This window comes from Archocentrus centrarchus, chromosome 16 (assembly GCF_007364275.1).
Source record: "Archocentrus centrarchus isolate MPI-CPG fArcCen1 chromosome 16, fArcCen1, whole genome shotgun sequence".
NCBI classification, from domain to species: Eukaryota; Metazoa; Chordata; class Actinopteri; order Cichliformes; family Cichlidae; genus Archocentrus; species Archocentrus centrarchus.
This window is the reverse complement of record NC_044361.1, coordinates 29,174,673-29,194,140: the sequence shown is the minus strand read 5'-3', so window position 1 is coordinate 29,194,140 and position 19,468 is coordinate 29,174,673. Positions and strand designations below refer to the sequence as shown.

Genomic DNA, 19,468 nt, shown 5'->3' with positions numbered 1-19,468 from the left:
GGTTGTCGGGTTATGAGGTGACTACGAGACCAGCTGGGAATGAGGGGGAGGGAGTTTTGTGCCTTTTTGTGTTGATGAAGTTGTCAAAAAGGAGGGGGGAGGGGGGGGGGGCAATTTGGATTTGTATGTCAGTGGCATGAATTTGGGTCAGGACACAAGGTCCAGTGTTAGTATGCTGACCATGTGAGGTCTGAACTCCGAGTCGCTCATATCCCTGAATGAACCAGCACGTCTGCCTCGCTCTGTCTCCAGACTCTCTACTCTACCTTCCTGTCTTTCTCTTGGGGCCTTTTTTTCACCCCCCCCCCCCCCCCCCCCCCCCCTCGCTTCATTTTTTTTTTCAATTCTGTCCAAGAGCCCTTTTCTATCTCCTTTCCTATGTCTCTGCATTTTTTTCTTTCTTACTCCAGGCTTCCCCCCGCCCCACCCTGCTTTTTCATGCTCTCTTTTCACTGTCAGTCACTCACGGCCTTCTCTTCTCTCCTCCCTTGTTCTATTTCACACTCTCAGTCCTCCCCACAAAGTAGCCTTTTTATCACTCATTTCCCTCTTCCCTCGCTCATTTCTCCTGCTCCTTTCATGTGCTTTTGAAATCCCCTTTTCATCTTTAGCGCGCTCTCTCTCTCTCTCTCGCCTGTTCTCTCCCTCGCACGCACACACATACACACACACACTGGCTCATTCAGTCATTCTTTTATTATCCCAAAACTAAAGTGATAAATGGCTCTCTTTCTTCTCCGTAAATGTCACTCGGGGAATTGTCTCTGCTCATTGATTGACTGGAGTAGAAGGATGGCCACACATGCACATGTGCCAGTCGCATGCTCGTGCACACAGGCGGAGAGAAAAAAAAAAAGAGAGACAGGACAGAATGATCTCTCATTAGAAATACAGATTGGCTGAGACTGCATCTGTCAAGGTTAGCGTCTAGCCCTCACAGGTCTAGCGTTCTCTGCGAGGCTGATGCATTATTTGAAGAACTTGTGCAGTTGGTTTATAATGAAACATCAATTCTCCACAGGACTTGGCATTCAGAAGTGCTGGGATCAATCACAGTTAAACAATCTAAGCTGGCAGGCTGGGCTGGTCTTGCCATTTTTTTTTTTCTTTCTAAAGTGACGTGACAGAGAATATGTAAGTGTTATTCACAGCTTGATCAATTGGCTTTAGCTTATCCTTAACTGTCAGAAAAGTATCAGTCAACGATAGAGACATCAGAGACATTTTCAGACCAGACAGTGTGCCAAATGTGTGTGTGTGTAAGTAAGTAGGGTTAATAATGCTCAGTCATTTCTTAATGTCTCATTCACCCTGCCTCAGGCACAGGAGCTTGATAAAGGTCAAGACTACTGGTGGTTACGTGTCGTCTTCCCTTATTTCATTCTCCTCACTGCACGGCAGGGAGGAGGGGACGGAGAAGAAAAGTAAAGTCCAAAGCCAGTCAGTGATGCTGCTGATCTGCGTCTCTCCAGTTTCAGAACCAGGATAAAGAGATTTAATAGGGAGACAGTGGGGAGACAGGGGAAGCTGGCTCAGTCAATGAAGAAGGGATGAAAATATTAAATTGTTTGAGAGACAGCGATAGAAAGACGAGGAGTGAGAAGAGAGGAAAATGGAGAGGGAGAGAAAAGAGAGCTAGAATAGTAGAGAGTAGATTATAGGGCTTCCAAGCAGGACTGGAAGCTAGACTTGGCTGCACTTCAGCTACACTCTGCACACTTCAGCTCAAGTGTGCGTCCATTAGTGCAGTCCCATTGCACTCAGAAAGCCATGCACTCTGCGATGCAACACACACATATGCACACATTCGTTCACAAACAGCACATTTCTTATATACTCTTCTTACATGCAAAGCCTTACATCACAGTTAACTTACAGTAGCTCTGGCCTGATACATTTAACAAAAAAACCTATACAGACCTAGTCTTTCTCTTCTTTGCCCTTCCCCACTTTCTCTCTCACACACACACACACATACACACGCACACACAGACCGTATTCACGATCTCTTCGCTAGCCACCAGATTGCTTCCCGTCAAAATAAATAATTAAATGCGTGCAATAACAGCTTCCGAAAAAAGATCCCTCAATTAGTGCAAAATGGGTAAATGGCGTGGGGTAGAGGTGGTGGGTGGGAGGAGTGGTGTTGCGGGAACAAACACACACACACACACACACACATGTACACACACACACGTACACACAATCTATTACATAAGGCAAATCATGACCCAAGAAGGTTTTTACGCCGTTGTGCAATGGTAATTTGCCCCCTTCCCTTTAGCAATCAGCTTAGTGAAGTCTTTTCTCAAATCCTTACAAGTGATCCTTGCCCAAAGACTGGCTGGGGAGAGATCTAGATGAGTGGCAAAGAGGTGCAAATGCAAGAGAGGCAGCTGAGGGGATGGTGTTGTGGTCAGGGTTTCATGTGTGTGAATGCACGTTTGAGGCAGTGTTTTCTTATATCTCCAAAATTCTGAATCTCTTGAAAGAAAAATAAATAAATAAAGATGAAAATAAATTGATGCAAATGATTTATTTTTTTTAATAAAGAAAGAGATAAAGCTAGAAGTTTTAAAGTTCCTGTATTTTTAAAAAAACAAAATGTGATTAGTGGGTATTTTAACTATTGCTTTACCTATGGAATTTTGTATTGTCTAGAAGTGTTTAGTTTATTAAATGAAAGCATCATCAGGAAAAAAAAAGCCCATTAATTGCACCCAAAGACTAAAGGGTGACCTTTAAATGTCTTACTTGATCTTCTTATTTTGTTTAAGAGAGAGGTGACTGAAAATTATAGCAAATCTTTGCGTAATAGAAGCTGTAATGTAAACTCTAACTTTTTTTATATGAACAAATGGTGGCCTGAAAAAATATATATTTTCCAGTGTAGAATTAATAATCCTTTTTTGAAAAAGAAGGTGAAACAGAAACCTTATGATACAGCATGACACTGCTGTACTCTTGTCATTAGCCTGGCTGTAATGCTAAACTGCACTCACCGCCTGTGCCAGGCTCACTAATGTTTCACTGGGGACAAATGTATTACAGAATAGGCCTAATCTGTGTGTGATAAATGCTACAACAGTAAAGCACACAGATGGATCCCTGAACCTGGAAACCTACTGAATAAGCAAACTAACGGGAGAATTAGTGCTTGTGCCAACACAGCAATCTGTATAAAAGTTGTTCTGCTTGTTTAAATGTCAGGCATGTTGATTCTAGTATTCAGCACAGGGCATTGTAGCACAGGTCACACACCTGGAGAGATAGAAGAAGATCAGAAGGATCGTTCTGGCTAAAGAGCGTGAGTGAAGGAAATGATAGAAGAGTCTGTTGTGGGGAGGGTTACACAAATGACTGTGACATGAAGCATACTGACACAAAGTGTCAGATGAATGGATGGATTGATGGCTAAATGTACAAATGAATAAGCTGCTGGGTGAAATGGCAAAAGGTTGCCACCAACACCTGCAAGAGATGAAATGCTGAGATGCAGTAAAGCAAAAGGGAAAAAGAAGTAAAAATGGGCTCATGTCTCACATGTGTAGAACAGTTGTTTCACCTTGCTGTGGTTAAGAGTAGGTCAAGTAGCAATGATGCTTAGTGCTAGGAAAAGATCGTCTGTGCGATGCAGAGTGGGTGAAAACGGGAGCAATGGGCTGAGAGGGAAAGATGTAAGTGAAGAAGGAAAGTAGGATGGATAAATCTGGAGCTTGGGAAATGAAAAGCTGTAGCGCACCATGCTTAAGTGAGGGCATGGCCCAAGAGAGATGGGCAGGGATGGAGAGGGTCAATCAGAGATGCAGGGTGAAAGAGGGTAAGATGGGTGGAAGAAAGGAGAGTGACAGAGGGGGGGGGGGGGGGGATGACAGAGGAGGGGCCATTCTGGGGTCTTTGCGGTAGGGTTATTGCGTGACAGAGAGGGAAAGTGCACTGCTGTGTGTGTAATGCTCTCAAGACGGATATAGAGACGCACTGGCCGACTCACACAGTCACTGCCCCTCTCTCCCCTTTCTCCTTTGCTCTCCTCCATTCTGCTCCCTCTCTTGCTCCCTCCGTCTCCACTAATGATCCTCGCGTCTGCCACACTGCAGGGTTGAGTGATGCCCACTGACAGTCGCGCTCAGGCGGAAACGCTGCAGCCCCTTCCAGGAGTGTCGTGACATAGACACACAAAACATATAGAGGTGTAGAACTGCTTCCCATTTGTGTATCAGCCCATTGGAAGATGCTGGCAGATGTGTATTTGTACATATTTGAATGAGTATGTGACCATCGCTGTCTCTGCACGCAAACAGGACCCCCCCTTTTTTCCAGTGTTGCTCATAGACATGCACTTGTTATAAATATGCCTTCATCAAGCTGCATCTGTCCTCAGGTGTTTTTATGTGATGGATAGACATGGGCCATCAAGGTGATTACAGGGTAGCTAGCTAGTTAATGATGCTACCAACATGACATTTAGCCTGTGAACTTGATGGCAAATACATTTGAGAAGCCAATATGATCCATACAATGGATCGTGACTTCACCACATATGCAGAATGGTTTGCACAGAAAGGCCACGGAATTTTTTTGGTTGCTGCTGTACCTGCAGAAACAAAGTGTCCAGCTGCGTGCGCAATACACATTATTTTGCAAATTTGACAGAACTGAAAGAATTGGTGAGAAAGAAATAAACACGTTCTATTAACGGCAAAGTGAAAACGTCAATATCTTTTTGAAATCAGCCACTTAGAGTGCATGTTAGCATGAATGTGTGTTGCTGATAGTTTTAAAATTATAATATTTATCTGTGGCCCAAATACAGGGGCACATCCTAGTGAGGCATATATCCGTAAAGGACCTGTAAAACACACATGTATTTTTCACAAATAAACATAATAATTTGTTGAAATAATAGTTGCCTCATTGTCTGCTACGACAGTATTGTTCATTTTTAAATGAAAATGCATGTGTGGAATCCCCCCGTCTATCCGTCACTACCCACTGCCCAATTCTTTCCATTCCCATACGTCTCAGTGAGAGGCACCTTACATTTCTCTGTCATGGAGAGCTTTTGGAATTAGGTCACAGCATCTCATCCCTCTAATTATACAGTATGCTCTGAGTGTATGCATGTTAATGCATGGGTGTGTGTCTGTATATGCGTTGACACGGGTGCTCTTAATCTGGAGGCCAAATGGAGAGTCCGGGGAAGATCCTTTATTTTACATTTCTGTTGTTTTTCCACATCTTATCAAGATGTTTCTGACATCATTAGAAGAGTAGTGAGTGATAAGGATAGAGGGATACTGAGGTAAGTGTACCCAGCTTAATACCAATGGGTCAGATATAGCCATAAAATCTGCATGTAATGCATTAACATTCAAATGCAACAACCTCCGCCTGAGAGAGTGTTTCAGTCGATGCATCCCCTGTTACAAGCAGGTTAAGCTTCATTTAAGAGACAAGCCAACCATGTGTGATGTAACTCTAAATTCTCTGTGGAAATAAAAGGTATTAAAGGTGAAAGAACTCTTCACCTTGCTCCTCCACACCTGTGGATTTGTTCCATCTCTTTTCTGTGATGTAGCCATGTAGGGGGCCAGGAAAAACATACCCGCTTCTGCAGTTTTAATGTCAACTCATGTTTCTGCTTATTTCCGGACATCTGTGATAACATGACAAGGAAGCTGAGATGTTCCCTAAAAGTGTGTGAATCATTTTGAAGTTTAATCCCAGAAAACTATCGTGCATCAGCTCAACGGAGCGTATGTGCTAAGGGCAAGGGGGTAAACAAAAGGATAACACTTGGAGGTGAGAGGATGAGAATAAGGAATTATAGTCTGTGTGAGCAAGAGTGTGTGTGTGTGTGTGTGTGTGTGTGTGTGTGTGTGTGTGTGTGTGTGTGTGTGTGTGTGTGTGTGTGGGAGAGGGAATAAAAGAAAGAAACACTAACATAGGGCTAGTGTTAATTATATTTTCAGGAGGCTCTTAAAAGGTCATGGCATGCATCTGCACCCCCGCACTCGCCCACCCCGCCAAAATTTCACTTTCCCTCCCTCCCTCATTTCCCTCCGTCTCCTCCCCATTGCGATCTATCCAGTCATCAGCCCCCCATCTGTGCACATTAGCCATTCATGAACACACTCATTAGGGTGGGAGTTTGAAGCGATTGTGTTCACTAGTCTGCGGCTGGAGCGTGGCGATTAATATTTCAGCGTCTCCCGTCGAGGAGCTGAGAGCAAGTTTGGCCCTCTTAGGCTAGAAAAAGAGAGAGAGTGAGCTTCCACCATATAACCCCCACCCCACACCAAAAAAAATTAAATAAAATAAAAAAATAAAAAACTTAATCCACCGCCTCCTCCCCTACCCCACTCTCACACAGTCTCTGTAAAACTTACAGTATTTTGGCTCCCCTGTTTCCCTGCATTCCATACACACTCGTTGCATACACACACAAGCACACACATATGGACCTAACTCAAACTGACTTAATTGGTCTCTTTTGTTTCAAAGAGCAGAGGGAGAGGGGGAGATTTGATGGAGGAGGGGCAAATCCCTTCTTTACCTACCCCCCCCCCCCCCCCATCTCCTCATTCCTCTCAGTTGGACAAGAGTGTCTTTTTCTCATCATCCTTCATTTTACGTCCTTATAGGTTTACACTGAAATTGGCCAAGCTTCTGTGGTCGTGTGGAAAGGCTGAGATGGGTGGTATTCCTCACTGTATACACAAACCGAGTTCATTCAGAACAAATCAATAGCCTCCCTCATTCATACTGTACACATGGACTTAAAATTTGAGAATTTGAGACAGCCAGGTGCATCATGGGTTACTGGGATGTCAATACTCGAAGCACAACTCCTGAATACAGAAATCAACCTGACCCTAGATAAGAGCTCTCCTCTCCTTGATTTTACATGTTTTTACTGCTTTGTTCACATGGGCTCAGATTCATTTTGTATTTCGTTTCAGATCCACTCTGAAGCAATGATTTTAAACACCAGCAGTTCACCTTTGATAAACTGATAAAAAGCAGTTATATTTTGTTTTTTCCATTTGATATTCTTTTCTTTACTACTACTCTGACTCGTAAACTGCAAACACTCAACAGTCTGAGGATTAATGACACCCCCCCCCCCCCCCCCCCCCAAAATGTCTGCAATTCCTAAACAGCTAATGCAATACTTTTGTTAAACCACTTGAATTAAAGCTTAAAGTCTGCACTTCAGTAAAATCTTAATTGTTTAATTTTAAAAAAAACAAAAAAACTAAATGGCCATTTTCTAATTTTAGCAGTTTTGAGTCTATTCTTGAGTGCCGTTCTCAATTAAACAATTTTAAAACAACTCTCTACTTCACACTTTTCTACTATGGATCAATTTAAAAAACAATTTTCTCTCCTTTGTCCTTCTATCTCAATCGGCGTGAGATTATCTGCACTTTAAAATGAACTGTTTTTGTCAGGTGGACAAGTCTGAAACTGTGGTGAATGGTCATATACTGTACCAATGGTACTTCTGAGCTACCACATTGAGATTATAGATAACATTTTATTCTACACTGAGTTATATTTACAGACATTTTCAATTTCAGATGCTCTACTAATCTGTTAGTATTATTTTTTTTAAAGTTCATTTGTGTCACAGGCTTTATCAGTCATTGTCAGTCATGCAAGTGTTTTTGACAATGTAAGAGAAGGCATTTACAGCCATCACTCAGTCATTCATAAACAAGTTATACAGCCCACAAAATTAGGTATCACCAAAAGTCAGAGGTGCCTGAACAGAACATTTCCCCGCAGCATTGTTTGTTTAGTTTATTTTTTTCTTGAACACGGCATAAGGTAAAAAATATAATCTCATTGCAGCCAGAGGAATGCTGTAGAACAACCTTAATTTTTGTGCAATTGTACAGTTCTATTGTGAACAAAAGCATTTACATATTACATACGCTACACTATATTATATGCTATATATAAAGAGTATACAATAGTGTGTGTATATATATATATATATATATATAGGACAGTTAGATACTATTTGTTTGGCTGTACAGTTCTATTCTGTAGTGTGAAGGATAAAGGGTGTCAGTGAAGGTCAAGGCTGGTTCAGGGAAGACACAGTTATAGAGAAAATTGTCTCCATACAGCCTTTAACTATCTAAGCCTCTGTGATTTAGATCCCTACCACTCTTCTCCTCCAAGCAGGCCCCCATATTCAAGACACTTCTTTTGTGTCTCACCCACCTCTGGCCTCTCAACCCCTCCCCTGTGCAGATAAACTGTGCTTTTCATTCTAAGCATGCAATTCTCATCTTCTTCGCCATATAGGTGTATGAATAAGTGGGGGTCTATGGGCTGTGCGTGAGTAAGTGGAAGTCTGCAGGCTGAAGTGCAGCATGTGGGTAGGCATTCATGGGAAGCAGTGGTTGGTGCGCTGCACAGTGATGGCTAATGAAGTTCCTCTGCACCTCATAGCCCTATTAAACCGCTGCCCCCTACCTCTACCCACTTCACCCCCCACCTCTTGCCTTGTTTCTCCCCGAGGGAGAGAGTTGGCAGGGAGCAAGCCGGCTGCTATGGCAACAACAAGGAACCCTCCCTCTCCCACAGGTCTCCTTAGCAACTGGTAGCTTGGCATTGCGGTAATGAGTGTGCCCGGTGTGCCAGGCTTTGTGTCATGTTGGCATGTGTGTGCAGTGTACGTGTGTGAGAGAATGAGTGAGTGTGTGCACAGGTAGGTGTGTGTGTGTGTGTGTTTGAAAATGAATGTGTGGCTACTGAGTACACATTGCCAATTTAGGTGAGAGTTAAAATGTGTGATGACAAAAAGATATGGAGGCAGTCCTTGCTGTGGGTCCAAAATTTTTTTGAATTTTCTTTATTGAAATGTGACCAAACCTGGCACTTCACTTGACATGACTCCACTTGTCTTTTTTTCTGCCTGGGTATGTGTCTTCTACAGATGTGTGGCTGCGGTCTGTATTTGTGCATTATTTTTCTCCTCTGTGATTGTGGTCATTCTTCTTTATACTGTGAAATTGAAGCAATTAAAGGGACGATCCGATTAATTTTGCATGCCATGTGCATGGCTGCCTATGAGTTTCCTGCTCTGCTGAAATTAAATTAAATGCTGAGAATGATTTTTATTAAAGTGCGATCAGAGGTGTGCACTGACCTTTAGAATGTAGGAAATGAGATTCTCATTGTTATGAATGAGATTATGTGGAGGCTGAGTGTGTGTGTGTGTGTGTGTGTGGGGGGGGTGCCTAGGCCCACATTGATTCCATTGTTGGCTGACAGTTTCTTTGTATATAGCAGAGGGAGGTTTCAATATAATCAAATCCACACTGTGCCTGTTGGCTATTAAATGGACTGATACACAAATATGGACACACAGGCACTCGCATAAATGCAGATTGACTTGCACACACTTGAACACATGCATATCTTGCAGATCTTGTAAAAAAGAGCTGTAAAAGCCTCTCCAGAAACGTGTTGGTCTTTAACAAAAGCATGGCAAGCCCAGTGGAAAATGTTAGTTTGCTCCCTAGACGAGGTGTGAAGTGCGAGCAGGCGGCCGGCCCCACAGGTGGCCCAGCCCTAACACCTGTTGTGTGAATCCTCTGTGGGAGGGTGTGAGCTTTGCCTACCTTGCAGGTCCCAGTGGAAAAAACCACACCCATGCTATACTGTGGCACGTGCCCATTTGTGTGCCCACACGGCTCCCCCGTTTCGTGCGTGGGAGTTAGACGTGATGCCCAGATTGTGTCCCCTTTGTGCCCACCGGAAACACTCAGCTGCCCCTGGCATCAGGCGAGCGGATTTTCCGATCTCCTAGCCGGGTCTCAGATGCTCTACTAATCTGTTAGCATCTATTTTTACTCATCAAAGCTGCAGCAGCCCTTCTCTATCCCACACCCTGCCACCCCAATGCCAACCCTTCCCTCCAGGGTGGGCACGGCTGATGGGTCGCCAGCCATTGGCTGCAATTAGTGCACAGTCAGGCAGGAATCCCCTACCAACTCCATTACATTCCTCTTCACAGCCACTTCCTGATCTGAGGCTACCAGACACACTACAACACACTTGCTTTCCATTTTAAGCCTTTTTATAAATGGCACTCCTGCAGTGTTGTGGAATAATGGGGTCGGGTACAGAGCACCTTTCACAGTGCTTGAATCACTCTACTGTGCAAACTCAGTCTATTCAAGTACAATGGCAGCCAAGGGAATGCACATTTGAATTGTACCTGTTCAGATTTGGTGCTTGGATTAAGTTAAAGTTCTGTTTGTGAAAGGAAGGCCATTGGTGAGCTGATGAGCTAGCCTTTAGCCTTTCCTGTAATGATCATATAAGAAATGAAACCTGAATTTTCTGACTTTTTCTTATGGTGCATAGTAGTTCAAAAAGAAATTACAATTACTGTCAATCTTAAGAGATCCCACAGTGATACACTGAGGGAGAAGCAGTTCTTAATCCCAGGTTTATTTCTTTTTCAACAAGGGCTGCAATGTGCCTTGCATGCCAATGCAGTCGTGACCACTGCTGTGGAGGCGATGATGGCATGTGGCAGAGAAGTAACTGTTTCTCACCTCCTAATAAAAGAGACTCCTTTTTAATCTTTTCAATTTGATTGCATTCCAAAACAGGCCTGTCTGCCCATCTGTCTCTCTTAAAGAAGCCTCCTAAAGGGATTTTAATCATCTGACTCTGGGCTTCTCAGGCAAATAGCTACATCTCTCTCTTTCTCTCACACACTCTCTCTCTCACACACGCGCGCACAAACAATTTCCAATTTTCTTTCTTGTACTCACTGTCATAGTCTCACTTGTCTTTTTCCCTTCCTCTGACACACCATATCGTCACAGCTTCATTGTGCCATATCTGTGCCGCCATTAGGCCCTTCAGTCGCTCTTCAAGTCCCCCTCAGACACATAAAATTCCCCCAACCCTGTCCCTATTAATCCACATGGCTCTAAATTCTTTATTTCCCTTCAAAGGGACAACGCGAGCCGTGACATCAATCACGGAAAGCGAATATTTAGCTGGCGCTAATTTCCACCAATAGCCTGGAGACAGGATTAGCTGACAAAACTCATTCCTGCGCTGAACAAAACTGCTTGTGTTGAAACCTCCCCTCCCCCTGATCCCTCCTGCCTTCTGCACAGGCAAAAACAGCATTACAATAAACACAGTTAGTGCTTCTGTTACTCCCCCTTGATTTAGGCTTATCAAATGAATGTGCACCATAGAGGGATACCCTTTGACAATACATAATGGCTCCATTCTGCATGAAATGGTTTGGTAATACCAGTCGAGTGTGGCAAACGGTTTTACCCGGTGCCACTACAAGAACAGCTGCTGTGTTCTTAGCTGGGCAAACGCACCACACTGCTTCACTCTTGAGGTTGTTTGAATCGGGTGAGTGGTTTCTTTTTGCCGGTTCCCAGACCTCATTCACAGTCCTTAGTTTCTCACTAAGTTCTGTTTGAATGAGTGCACATTCACCACAAGATGGGTCTTATAAACCATTTGACCTGTTTCCTCGCCCTTCTGTGAGTGAGCGGGGGAAAAAAACCCTGAGTGGATTCTGATGTGGCCCTAATGTAGGGGGATGGAACAAGTGGGGGGCATTTTGAGGGCACCCATTTGTGTGGCTTAGAGGGGCCCCTTGTGCTACTGCTATATCCCCGCCCCTTATACCCAGAACCCTTCACCTCCTGCTGTATCCCCCAGCACAGCTAAACCGATGCCATTCAAGCAGGTTATTCCAGAAGAATCACTGCAACCAACACAACACCCCCTACCCCCATATTAGAGCTACTCCTGATGTTAATGCCTGACTGACATCTTGGGAGTGGCAACAGAGGGATCTGTTGGGCATTAAGCCAATTTGTGCAAGTGGAAAGGGACAGCTAACTCACAAGCTTGTGGTAATTTAACATTGTTATACGACCAATGGGGACATGGAATATTGAGCCCCCATATTGGCCTCATAATGCAGGTGAATTGTGTAGTCAGTCAGATCTTGATGTGTGCACTGACGGACATTAAATTTCATTGATTTTGAGCACTAAATAGGCCTCTCTAGTCTCTGAATCAAACTGAGTTTGCATGGGGAAGAAGGGAGGGAGAACTGCAGAGGGACTGATTGGCATTGTAAGATTTCCAAGAGCCAAATGAATGGCTCTCGAAGAGGTTATTAAACACGTAAGGACATTTCTGCTAGACTTGATTTGTGCATTTTTGTATCCATTTTAAAACCAGTTGAACTTCCACCCCCAAAAAAGTGTCAACGTGTGAGATTTGCTTGTAAAGAGCATAAGCTTTTAATCTGAGGACAAAGTGTCCTATCCCGTTTGCTGGGTATCGTTTGTCTAAATATCTAAATCAGCTATCAGGAGTTTTAGGCCTCAATGAGAGTTAAACCCAAACTGATTGTTTCCTAGCAGCCACAAAAGCCTTGTTCACCTTAATTGGCTTTGATCGGTCCATAAACTATTACCCGTAACCTCTTTTACTTAGTGGCCAAATTAACTCCTCCCAGCCTGATTTAGCAGTATTTAATGACGGTGGATGCCCTTGATATGTCTGTGCAGGGTCTCAGTCATCCAGGTCATGCTAGTATTTGATTTTTTTTTTTTTTGCTGGGGCTTGGAGGGAATGTTTCACCTCTCATCCAAGAGGCCTCTTCAGTTCTAAAATAAATAAATAAAAGAATGTTCTTGGTAACAAAACAAAGAAGAAGTCACATCAGTTCTTGTGACTCCATCTTGTTCGTTCCAGCATTATGGAACCGGGGACTGGATGTCTCCACACAAACCATTGGTTCATTCATTATTTAGAGCTTTCTCCACTAGCCTCATTGTATTAAAGGGGTATGATTTGAATAGGAAGTAGCATTCTGGACCCAGGCATGTGATGTGTGTTCCTCTGTCATTGTATGTTTCTGTGGGCTTCATCAGTCTGTCTCAGCAAGCCAGGGGGCTGAAAGAGAATTTCCATTTTATGAATATTTAATACATAATAAAGTTTTCAGTTTTATTCTATTCTTTAACCCATAGGGCTGAAGAATGTGGCAAAGCCAACCCTCAAGGACAGAGCACAAAGTGCAGGTAGTTGATTTGTTGGAGGAATTTAAAATATAGTCAGTATTTGCCTGAGAAATCAACTACTAAAGAATATGCACAGAAACATCAGGAATAGTTTACCACTACACCCTTTAAGGGGTTTTGTAGTGTCCCTATTTCCCACATTACAAACTCCTCTTACGCTGTATTACTATGGGATCATAGCATATCCAGGCTGCCTGCTGTGTATGTGGTAACCTGGCATGGCTCTGTGTGAGACACCCAGCTGGGAGTGCCCCTGAATCAACTTGGGATTAGCCCAGGATTGTCTGGGATTACTCGGGGATGGAGGGGGATTAGCAGTGACTGCCTGTTTCAGGGGCGTGAGGGCCAGAGGCTGGTCAAATTGCCCCTGACTCAGAGCACCGGAGGCAGACAGAACCACACCCACCATGAAACCACCTGCAACCTTTGTAATCGTAAATTCTAGCGCACACGCACATGCACACAAAGATGACGACAGCAAAAAACATGTGGTGGAAAACTATCGAAAGCCAGCAGCCAGTAATGATGATGATGCCATTGCTGGCCACCATCCGAAATCTCTCAAATCTCTCTAGCAGGTGGATTCATCAGATAAAGAGGGTTTGGGATGATGACAAATCCCTCCAAGTTCAATGGGGCTGCTCTTCCCTCATACGGGGATAAATTGAGATTTGAATCAGACAGGTCACACAGAGTTGTGGCATGAAGTGGTTCAGCTTTATGAAAGATGCCTCATTTACCAACGGCCGTGGTGGAAAGGCATGAAAGCTTGCATATGTTTTAATTCAGGCATGCACCGGACTTGATGGGGGATGATTTGGAGCAGTATGATAGGTGGATGAGCCAGCCAGGGTGAGACAGGGAGTTGGCGCGGCACGTAGAGAAGCCGTCAGAAGCAGGGAGCGGGCATCCCCTGCGGACTTGCACTGCCAAGATGAAAGGCTGTTTAGTGTTGGAGCAGCAGCATCAAACAGCCGCCTCTTCTTGCATCCTTTCCCCCATCCCCCACTCTCCCTCCATTTCTCTCCCTGACTCTCTTGACTCTTACCACAATATGATATAGTTCTGTCATTGCACGTTTACCCGGTTGCCATGGTTACCTAGTGCTGGAGGTGTCACAGCAAGATAACCCAAGGAGGTATTCACAGATCACCTGAATTCATCTCATCCCCCATTTATGCGTTCGCCATTGCAATTTGATTTGTTTCCCTGCCGTGCAATTCACTATGAATACAAATAATCTGCAACATAATGAAGATGGTGGTGTGAGTACCCCTCAGTCTGAAGCAATCCATTGTATGTGTATAGTTCCAAACTGAAGGAGGTGCTTTTGATTTGATATTGTCCTGCTTGAGCATCAAAATGACTTGTGCACCACAAAGTATTGTAGCTAATGATTCCTTTGCACCTCATGAATCTTCATCATTCACCAATCCTTGAGATGTAAACGATTTTTAAAAAAAATGAAACAATATCCTTTGAATGACTGAGTCATTGGCTAACCCTAACCCATGCCAGTGTAAACGATAATGGGAAAGTAATTGGTGGCACACTGTATAATTGAAGGCATAGAGATTGAAAGCAGAAGTGGAAAATGACTTATGTTCAAAGAAGTGTGTAAAATAGGAAAAAGGAAAATCAAGACAAGTTGAAATATGAAGCACTTAGTGACAAAAAAGAAATAGAGGATTGTGATAAAGAGAGAACAAGTGAGGGAAAGGGAGATGGGCACTGAAGGTCTGTCAGAGGGTGGGATACATCCATTAGCCCTCCTTCCTCCCGGCTCAATCTTGCGATACACCCCCCCTTCAACCTACGTGAACGAAAGAGACAGAGCTGGCGCTAAGCCAGACTGGCACCAACTTCAAACATACAGTACAGCTAACCTCAGTGGTTTACATCAGCCCAGCTAAAAGCAGGAGTAGAGGAGGACAGATGGATTGATGGAAATGAAAGTGGGAGGATTGACGTACACAGGGAGAATGTCTAAAGTCTGAGTCTCAGGTCATTTCAGGTGGGATAAGACTGACAGGGTGTTGCTTTATGCCAGCTGTAGCTGTTATTTGAGCATGTTTGTGCTTTTCAGTGGGGTCAAAATTTTCTGATTTTAGTTGACACTGATTGCACAGAGGTTTGAGTATCTACTCCTGTGTGTTTTGTGTGTCTAATATTGGAAATGGAAGGGACCTGATAATTTGGGACAATTTCCTTTGACTCACCTTGTATAGACTGGTTGGTTTATATGCAATACTGACAGCTGTGCTTGTGATTAGAATTTTCTTCAGTGTTGACTTTGATACTTAATAAAAAAAAAAAAGAAAAATTCTTAGATGCGTTAGTCTTAAAAACAAAACAAAACAAAACAAAACAAAATTGTTTGGGACTTTTTATCCAAATCTTATGCAGATTTCTCTCATTGAAATGGTTCACCTTTTTTAATACAAATAGTAATTGAAGTTACATGCAGTTTAGTTTGATGTCTCTCTCTCACCTTCTGTCTTTTTCATCTCTCTGCAGAACTCAATCCGTCACAACCTGTCCCTCCACACACGTTTTATCCGGGTGCAGAATGAGGGTACAGGGAAGAGTTCCTGGTGGATGCTCAATCCAGATGGAGGGAAGATGGGCAAGGCCCCGCGGAGACGAGCAGTCTCTATGGACAACAGCACGAAATACCTAAAAAGCAAAGGCCGCATCAGAGGCAAGAGAGTCGGCCGTCCTGGGATTGGAGCTGGGTCTGCTGTGGTGGGGCTCCAGAGCTCCCCAGATCATGGCAGCCCTTCACGGAAAGGCCTCCCGGGAGCCGGAGGTGCATCTGGAACAGATGGAGAGTTTGACGCTTGGACAGACCTCCACTCCAGGGCTAGTTCATCAGCTTCTACCCTGAGTGGGCGTCTGTCACCCATCCTCGCAGAGGGAGAACCAGAGGAACCAGAGGAGGGTGGCCTCTCCTGTTCCACCTCCCCTCACCTCTACCCCTCACCAACTAGTGCACGCTCTCCATCCATGGGTGCTGGGAATCACTGTCCTCCTCTTGAGCAGCTGCCTCAGCTGGCTAATCTGACAGGTGCCATCAGCCTGGATGAGCAGATGATGGAGGATGGTTATCATCGTCATCATTCACAGCAGCAGCAGCAACACCAGCAGCATCAGGCTATTGGCAGACATAAGCACCAAACCGCTGTCTATCACTACAACTCTGGAGTGAAGGGACAGAGCTCCTATGGGTCAAGTGTCTATGGGACAACAGGCATGGGGATGCTGCGTCACCACTCACCCATGCAGACCATTCAGGAGAACAAACCAGCCAGTTTTTCCGGAACCATGCGGGCATACTCAAGCACTAATGCCCTGCAGAGTCTGCTAACAGGGGGTCCAGCTGGACAGCAATACTGTCCCAAGGACATGATGCTGGGACAGGAGAGGGAAAGCCATTCTCTGATGAGTCAAGCTACTAATGGAGTGGGATCCAATCATCACAGCCACCACCCTGGCCTCCACAATGGCCACAGCCACAATGGACCACAAAGTCACAGCTCAGCTCATAGCCATAACAGAACTCATAGCCATACTCCCAGTCATAATCACAACAATGTAACCAACCACAACTCACCTCATAGCCTCACTCACAACGGTCACAGCCTCAGCCAGAGCCATAACCACACACCGCCCCGGGCTGTGTCCCTGACCCCACGTGGCAGCAACAATCAGTTGCAGACCTACAACCATAAAGCTCCTTACCTGTACAGTCCCCCGTCACATGCCCACCTTCCTGCTTCTACCACCCTCCCTCCAAATCCAGCAGGTATGCTAGGCATGCCCCAGGACTCCTGTCACGTTGCCACGGCCCCCCACCCACGTCACAACCATTACCCAGACCCACAACACCAAGGCATGAGTAATGGACCATACCACCATGGCCATGGGATGGGTAGTGGTAGCACTGGTAGCAACTATCATGTCTATCATCAGCCTCACCCCCATGAGAGACTACCAGCTGACCTGGACATTGACATGTTCCATGGCAGCTTAGACTGTGATGTGGAGTCCATCCTCCTCCATGACATTATGGACTCTGGGGAGGAGATGGACTTTAATTTTGACTGCTCCTTAGCTCAAGGGGTGGGCATCGGCATGGGTATGGGAATGGGTGTGACCATGGGTATGGGGATGGGAATGAGTGGATTGGCTGGTCCACAGCAAGCCCATAGCAACCAGAGCTGGGTGCCTGGCTGAAGTCAAGGACAACACATTTAACCCTCAGAAAGAACGTCCCTCTTCATGAAGCACTGTGCACAACTGTGACATTCCTGATTTGACACAAAGACTATAAGACCCACACTCCCATGTCTCTCTGTTGTCTTGACAATTCCACTGTTACCCCTCCTCCCCTTTTTCTTTTAGATCACTCTCTAGTTCATGTAACATTAAGTTGTTCCTCAAATCAGCTATACTGTGATGACAATCTCTCAGCTGTGCTTGCCCAAGATCGCTTCTCATCTACCATGAGAACTGAACTCTGAATGCACTTTATTGCAAGTGGGTCACATCTCACGGTGTAATGCCTTCACAGAGCAGCTCAGGCAGAGCTTGGCATGTTTTGTAAGGTGGCTGCAGTACTTGACAAGAACAAATGAGGAATAACAAGCCCTGCTAATAAAGTGTCAGATTTAGGCACTGAATTTGCTTATATACTGCCATTTTTTTAAAGGTTAGGAGAATTATTTTTGGCAGAAAAATTCCAAAGTTGTTTGTGATTGGAGCCTTGATTTTTCAAATGTAGTGGTTACTTAAAATTTACACATTTCTTATCAGTTTCTTACCTTAATTTAATATTTGAATTAATGCAATATCCCTTGAGACTAGCTACAATGTAACTGTACACTAGACTTCAATAGAGCTCTGATCTAGCCAGTCTGATGAAGCCAGTTCATCATTTGAAAGATGACATTCACTTATTAATAAGCTCCAGTTAATTATCTTACATCAGCAGCCCTGTTGTTTACAGCTTTATGCATTTATGTCTTGTGCTTTGACTTTTCTCTCAGATGCAACATTTTGTTTTTCTGCTTCTTTGCCATTGGTTCGAGAACATTGTCACCATGTCATTAAATGGATTCTATCATTAGTGGCTAGCTTGCAATGTGGTGAATTAAATTGCCATATCACCTTGTCTCACCTGGGCCTCTTGTACTAGTTCCTCTCTCTCTCTCCTTCTCTGTCTCTGTCTGCGAGTGCAGACAAAGTAACATTCCTCACACCAAGCCATTAATGTAGGTTGATTGAAATTCAGCATCTTGCTTTTAATCTCCAAAGTGATGCAGCAGCGATGTGTCATTATTGAGAGGCTAACGTCTTGTCCTCCTATCTCTCACCTCGGCTGCCCGGGCCACCTCTTTCCTCTCCAGCTTAATGCGCCAAGAAAGTGAGACAAAATAGTGATTAACGCCAAGTCACTCTGCCTGCTGTCCTGCTCTGAGAAGGGCCAATGTTACTGGCCACATGCCTGCTCAAAATGGGTAAACAAAAAGAAAAGATGGATACAAGGATAGAACAAAAGCCTGTTGTTGCAGTGGGATCAATCATCAGCCTTAGTTTCCATTCCTTTTGGATGTGTGTCTCTCAAAACAGGTCATGTAACTCCTATTGTAAATTGTCTCCATTGTCTGCATTTGGTTCCCTTGTTCCCATGTTTTCAGTGCTTATACCCTGAGCTTCAAATACTCAAACAGGTGCAAATGGAGATATTTAAGGAGAAAACAATCAGCCAATCTCAGTGGCATGATTCTTTGTCAGATAGGGTTGTAATGCCCCACAGCCATCCACATCCACTTTTGTGTGTTTATTCTGTTGTCTTGTAGATGTTGTTGTACTGTTGAAATTGTAAGGACTGATGAGGACAGTGCTGAAATATCCATAGTGTAAGGATGGAATCCACTGGTGAAATTATTTTGGTAGCGCAGTATGACCTTCCAAAGCTTCAACAGTGTGCAGCCCTCCCATATGTGCTCTGCTCAGTTGTTTCTGCATTTGTGAGTGGGGGAGTCTACAGCTTGTTTCTCACTGGCCTTGAGAGAGAGAAGAAAAGAGGACACCCCTATTCTTTAATTCCCTCAAGGAGACTCTCCACACTGGGTCTGTACAAAGTACGGCACACAAAGGAAAAGGAGGAGTGTAGGGGTGGGGGTGGGGTTATTGTTACAGCCAAAGGTCAAGCATGGCACAGACTATCAGACCCATTATTGAGGTAAATACCTTTATTTCAGGGCTTTTAGCGCACTGGTTCCATTTAATCTCTGTGCGGAAAATGTGTGAAATTTTATAAGCAACTGGGCCTCACAAAGCGGTTATGGTATATCCTA

At 44.3% G+C, this 19,468-nt stretch overlaps 1 protein-coding gene across 1 annotated transcript in view; it reads left to right on the top strand.

Annotated features, from left to right (window-relative positions):
* LOC115795130 (forkhead box protein O3-like) overlaps window positions 1-19,262 on the top strand; it is a 28,343-nt gene extending 9,081 nt beyond the window's left edge. Inside the window, 1 exon segment of the mRNA XM_030750933.1 lies at window positions 15,624-19,262. Within this exon segment, the coding sequence (XP_030606793.1) occupies window positions 15,624-17,342 (1,719 nt within the window). The 3' untranslated portion in view covers window positions 17,343-19,262.
* The last annotated feature ends 206 nt before the right edge of the window (window positions 19,263-19,468 follow it).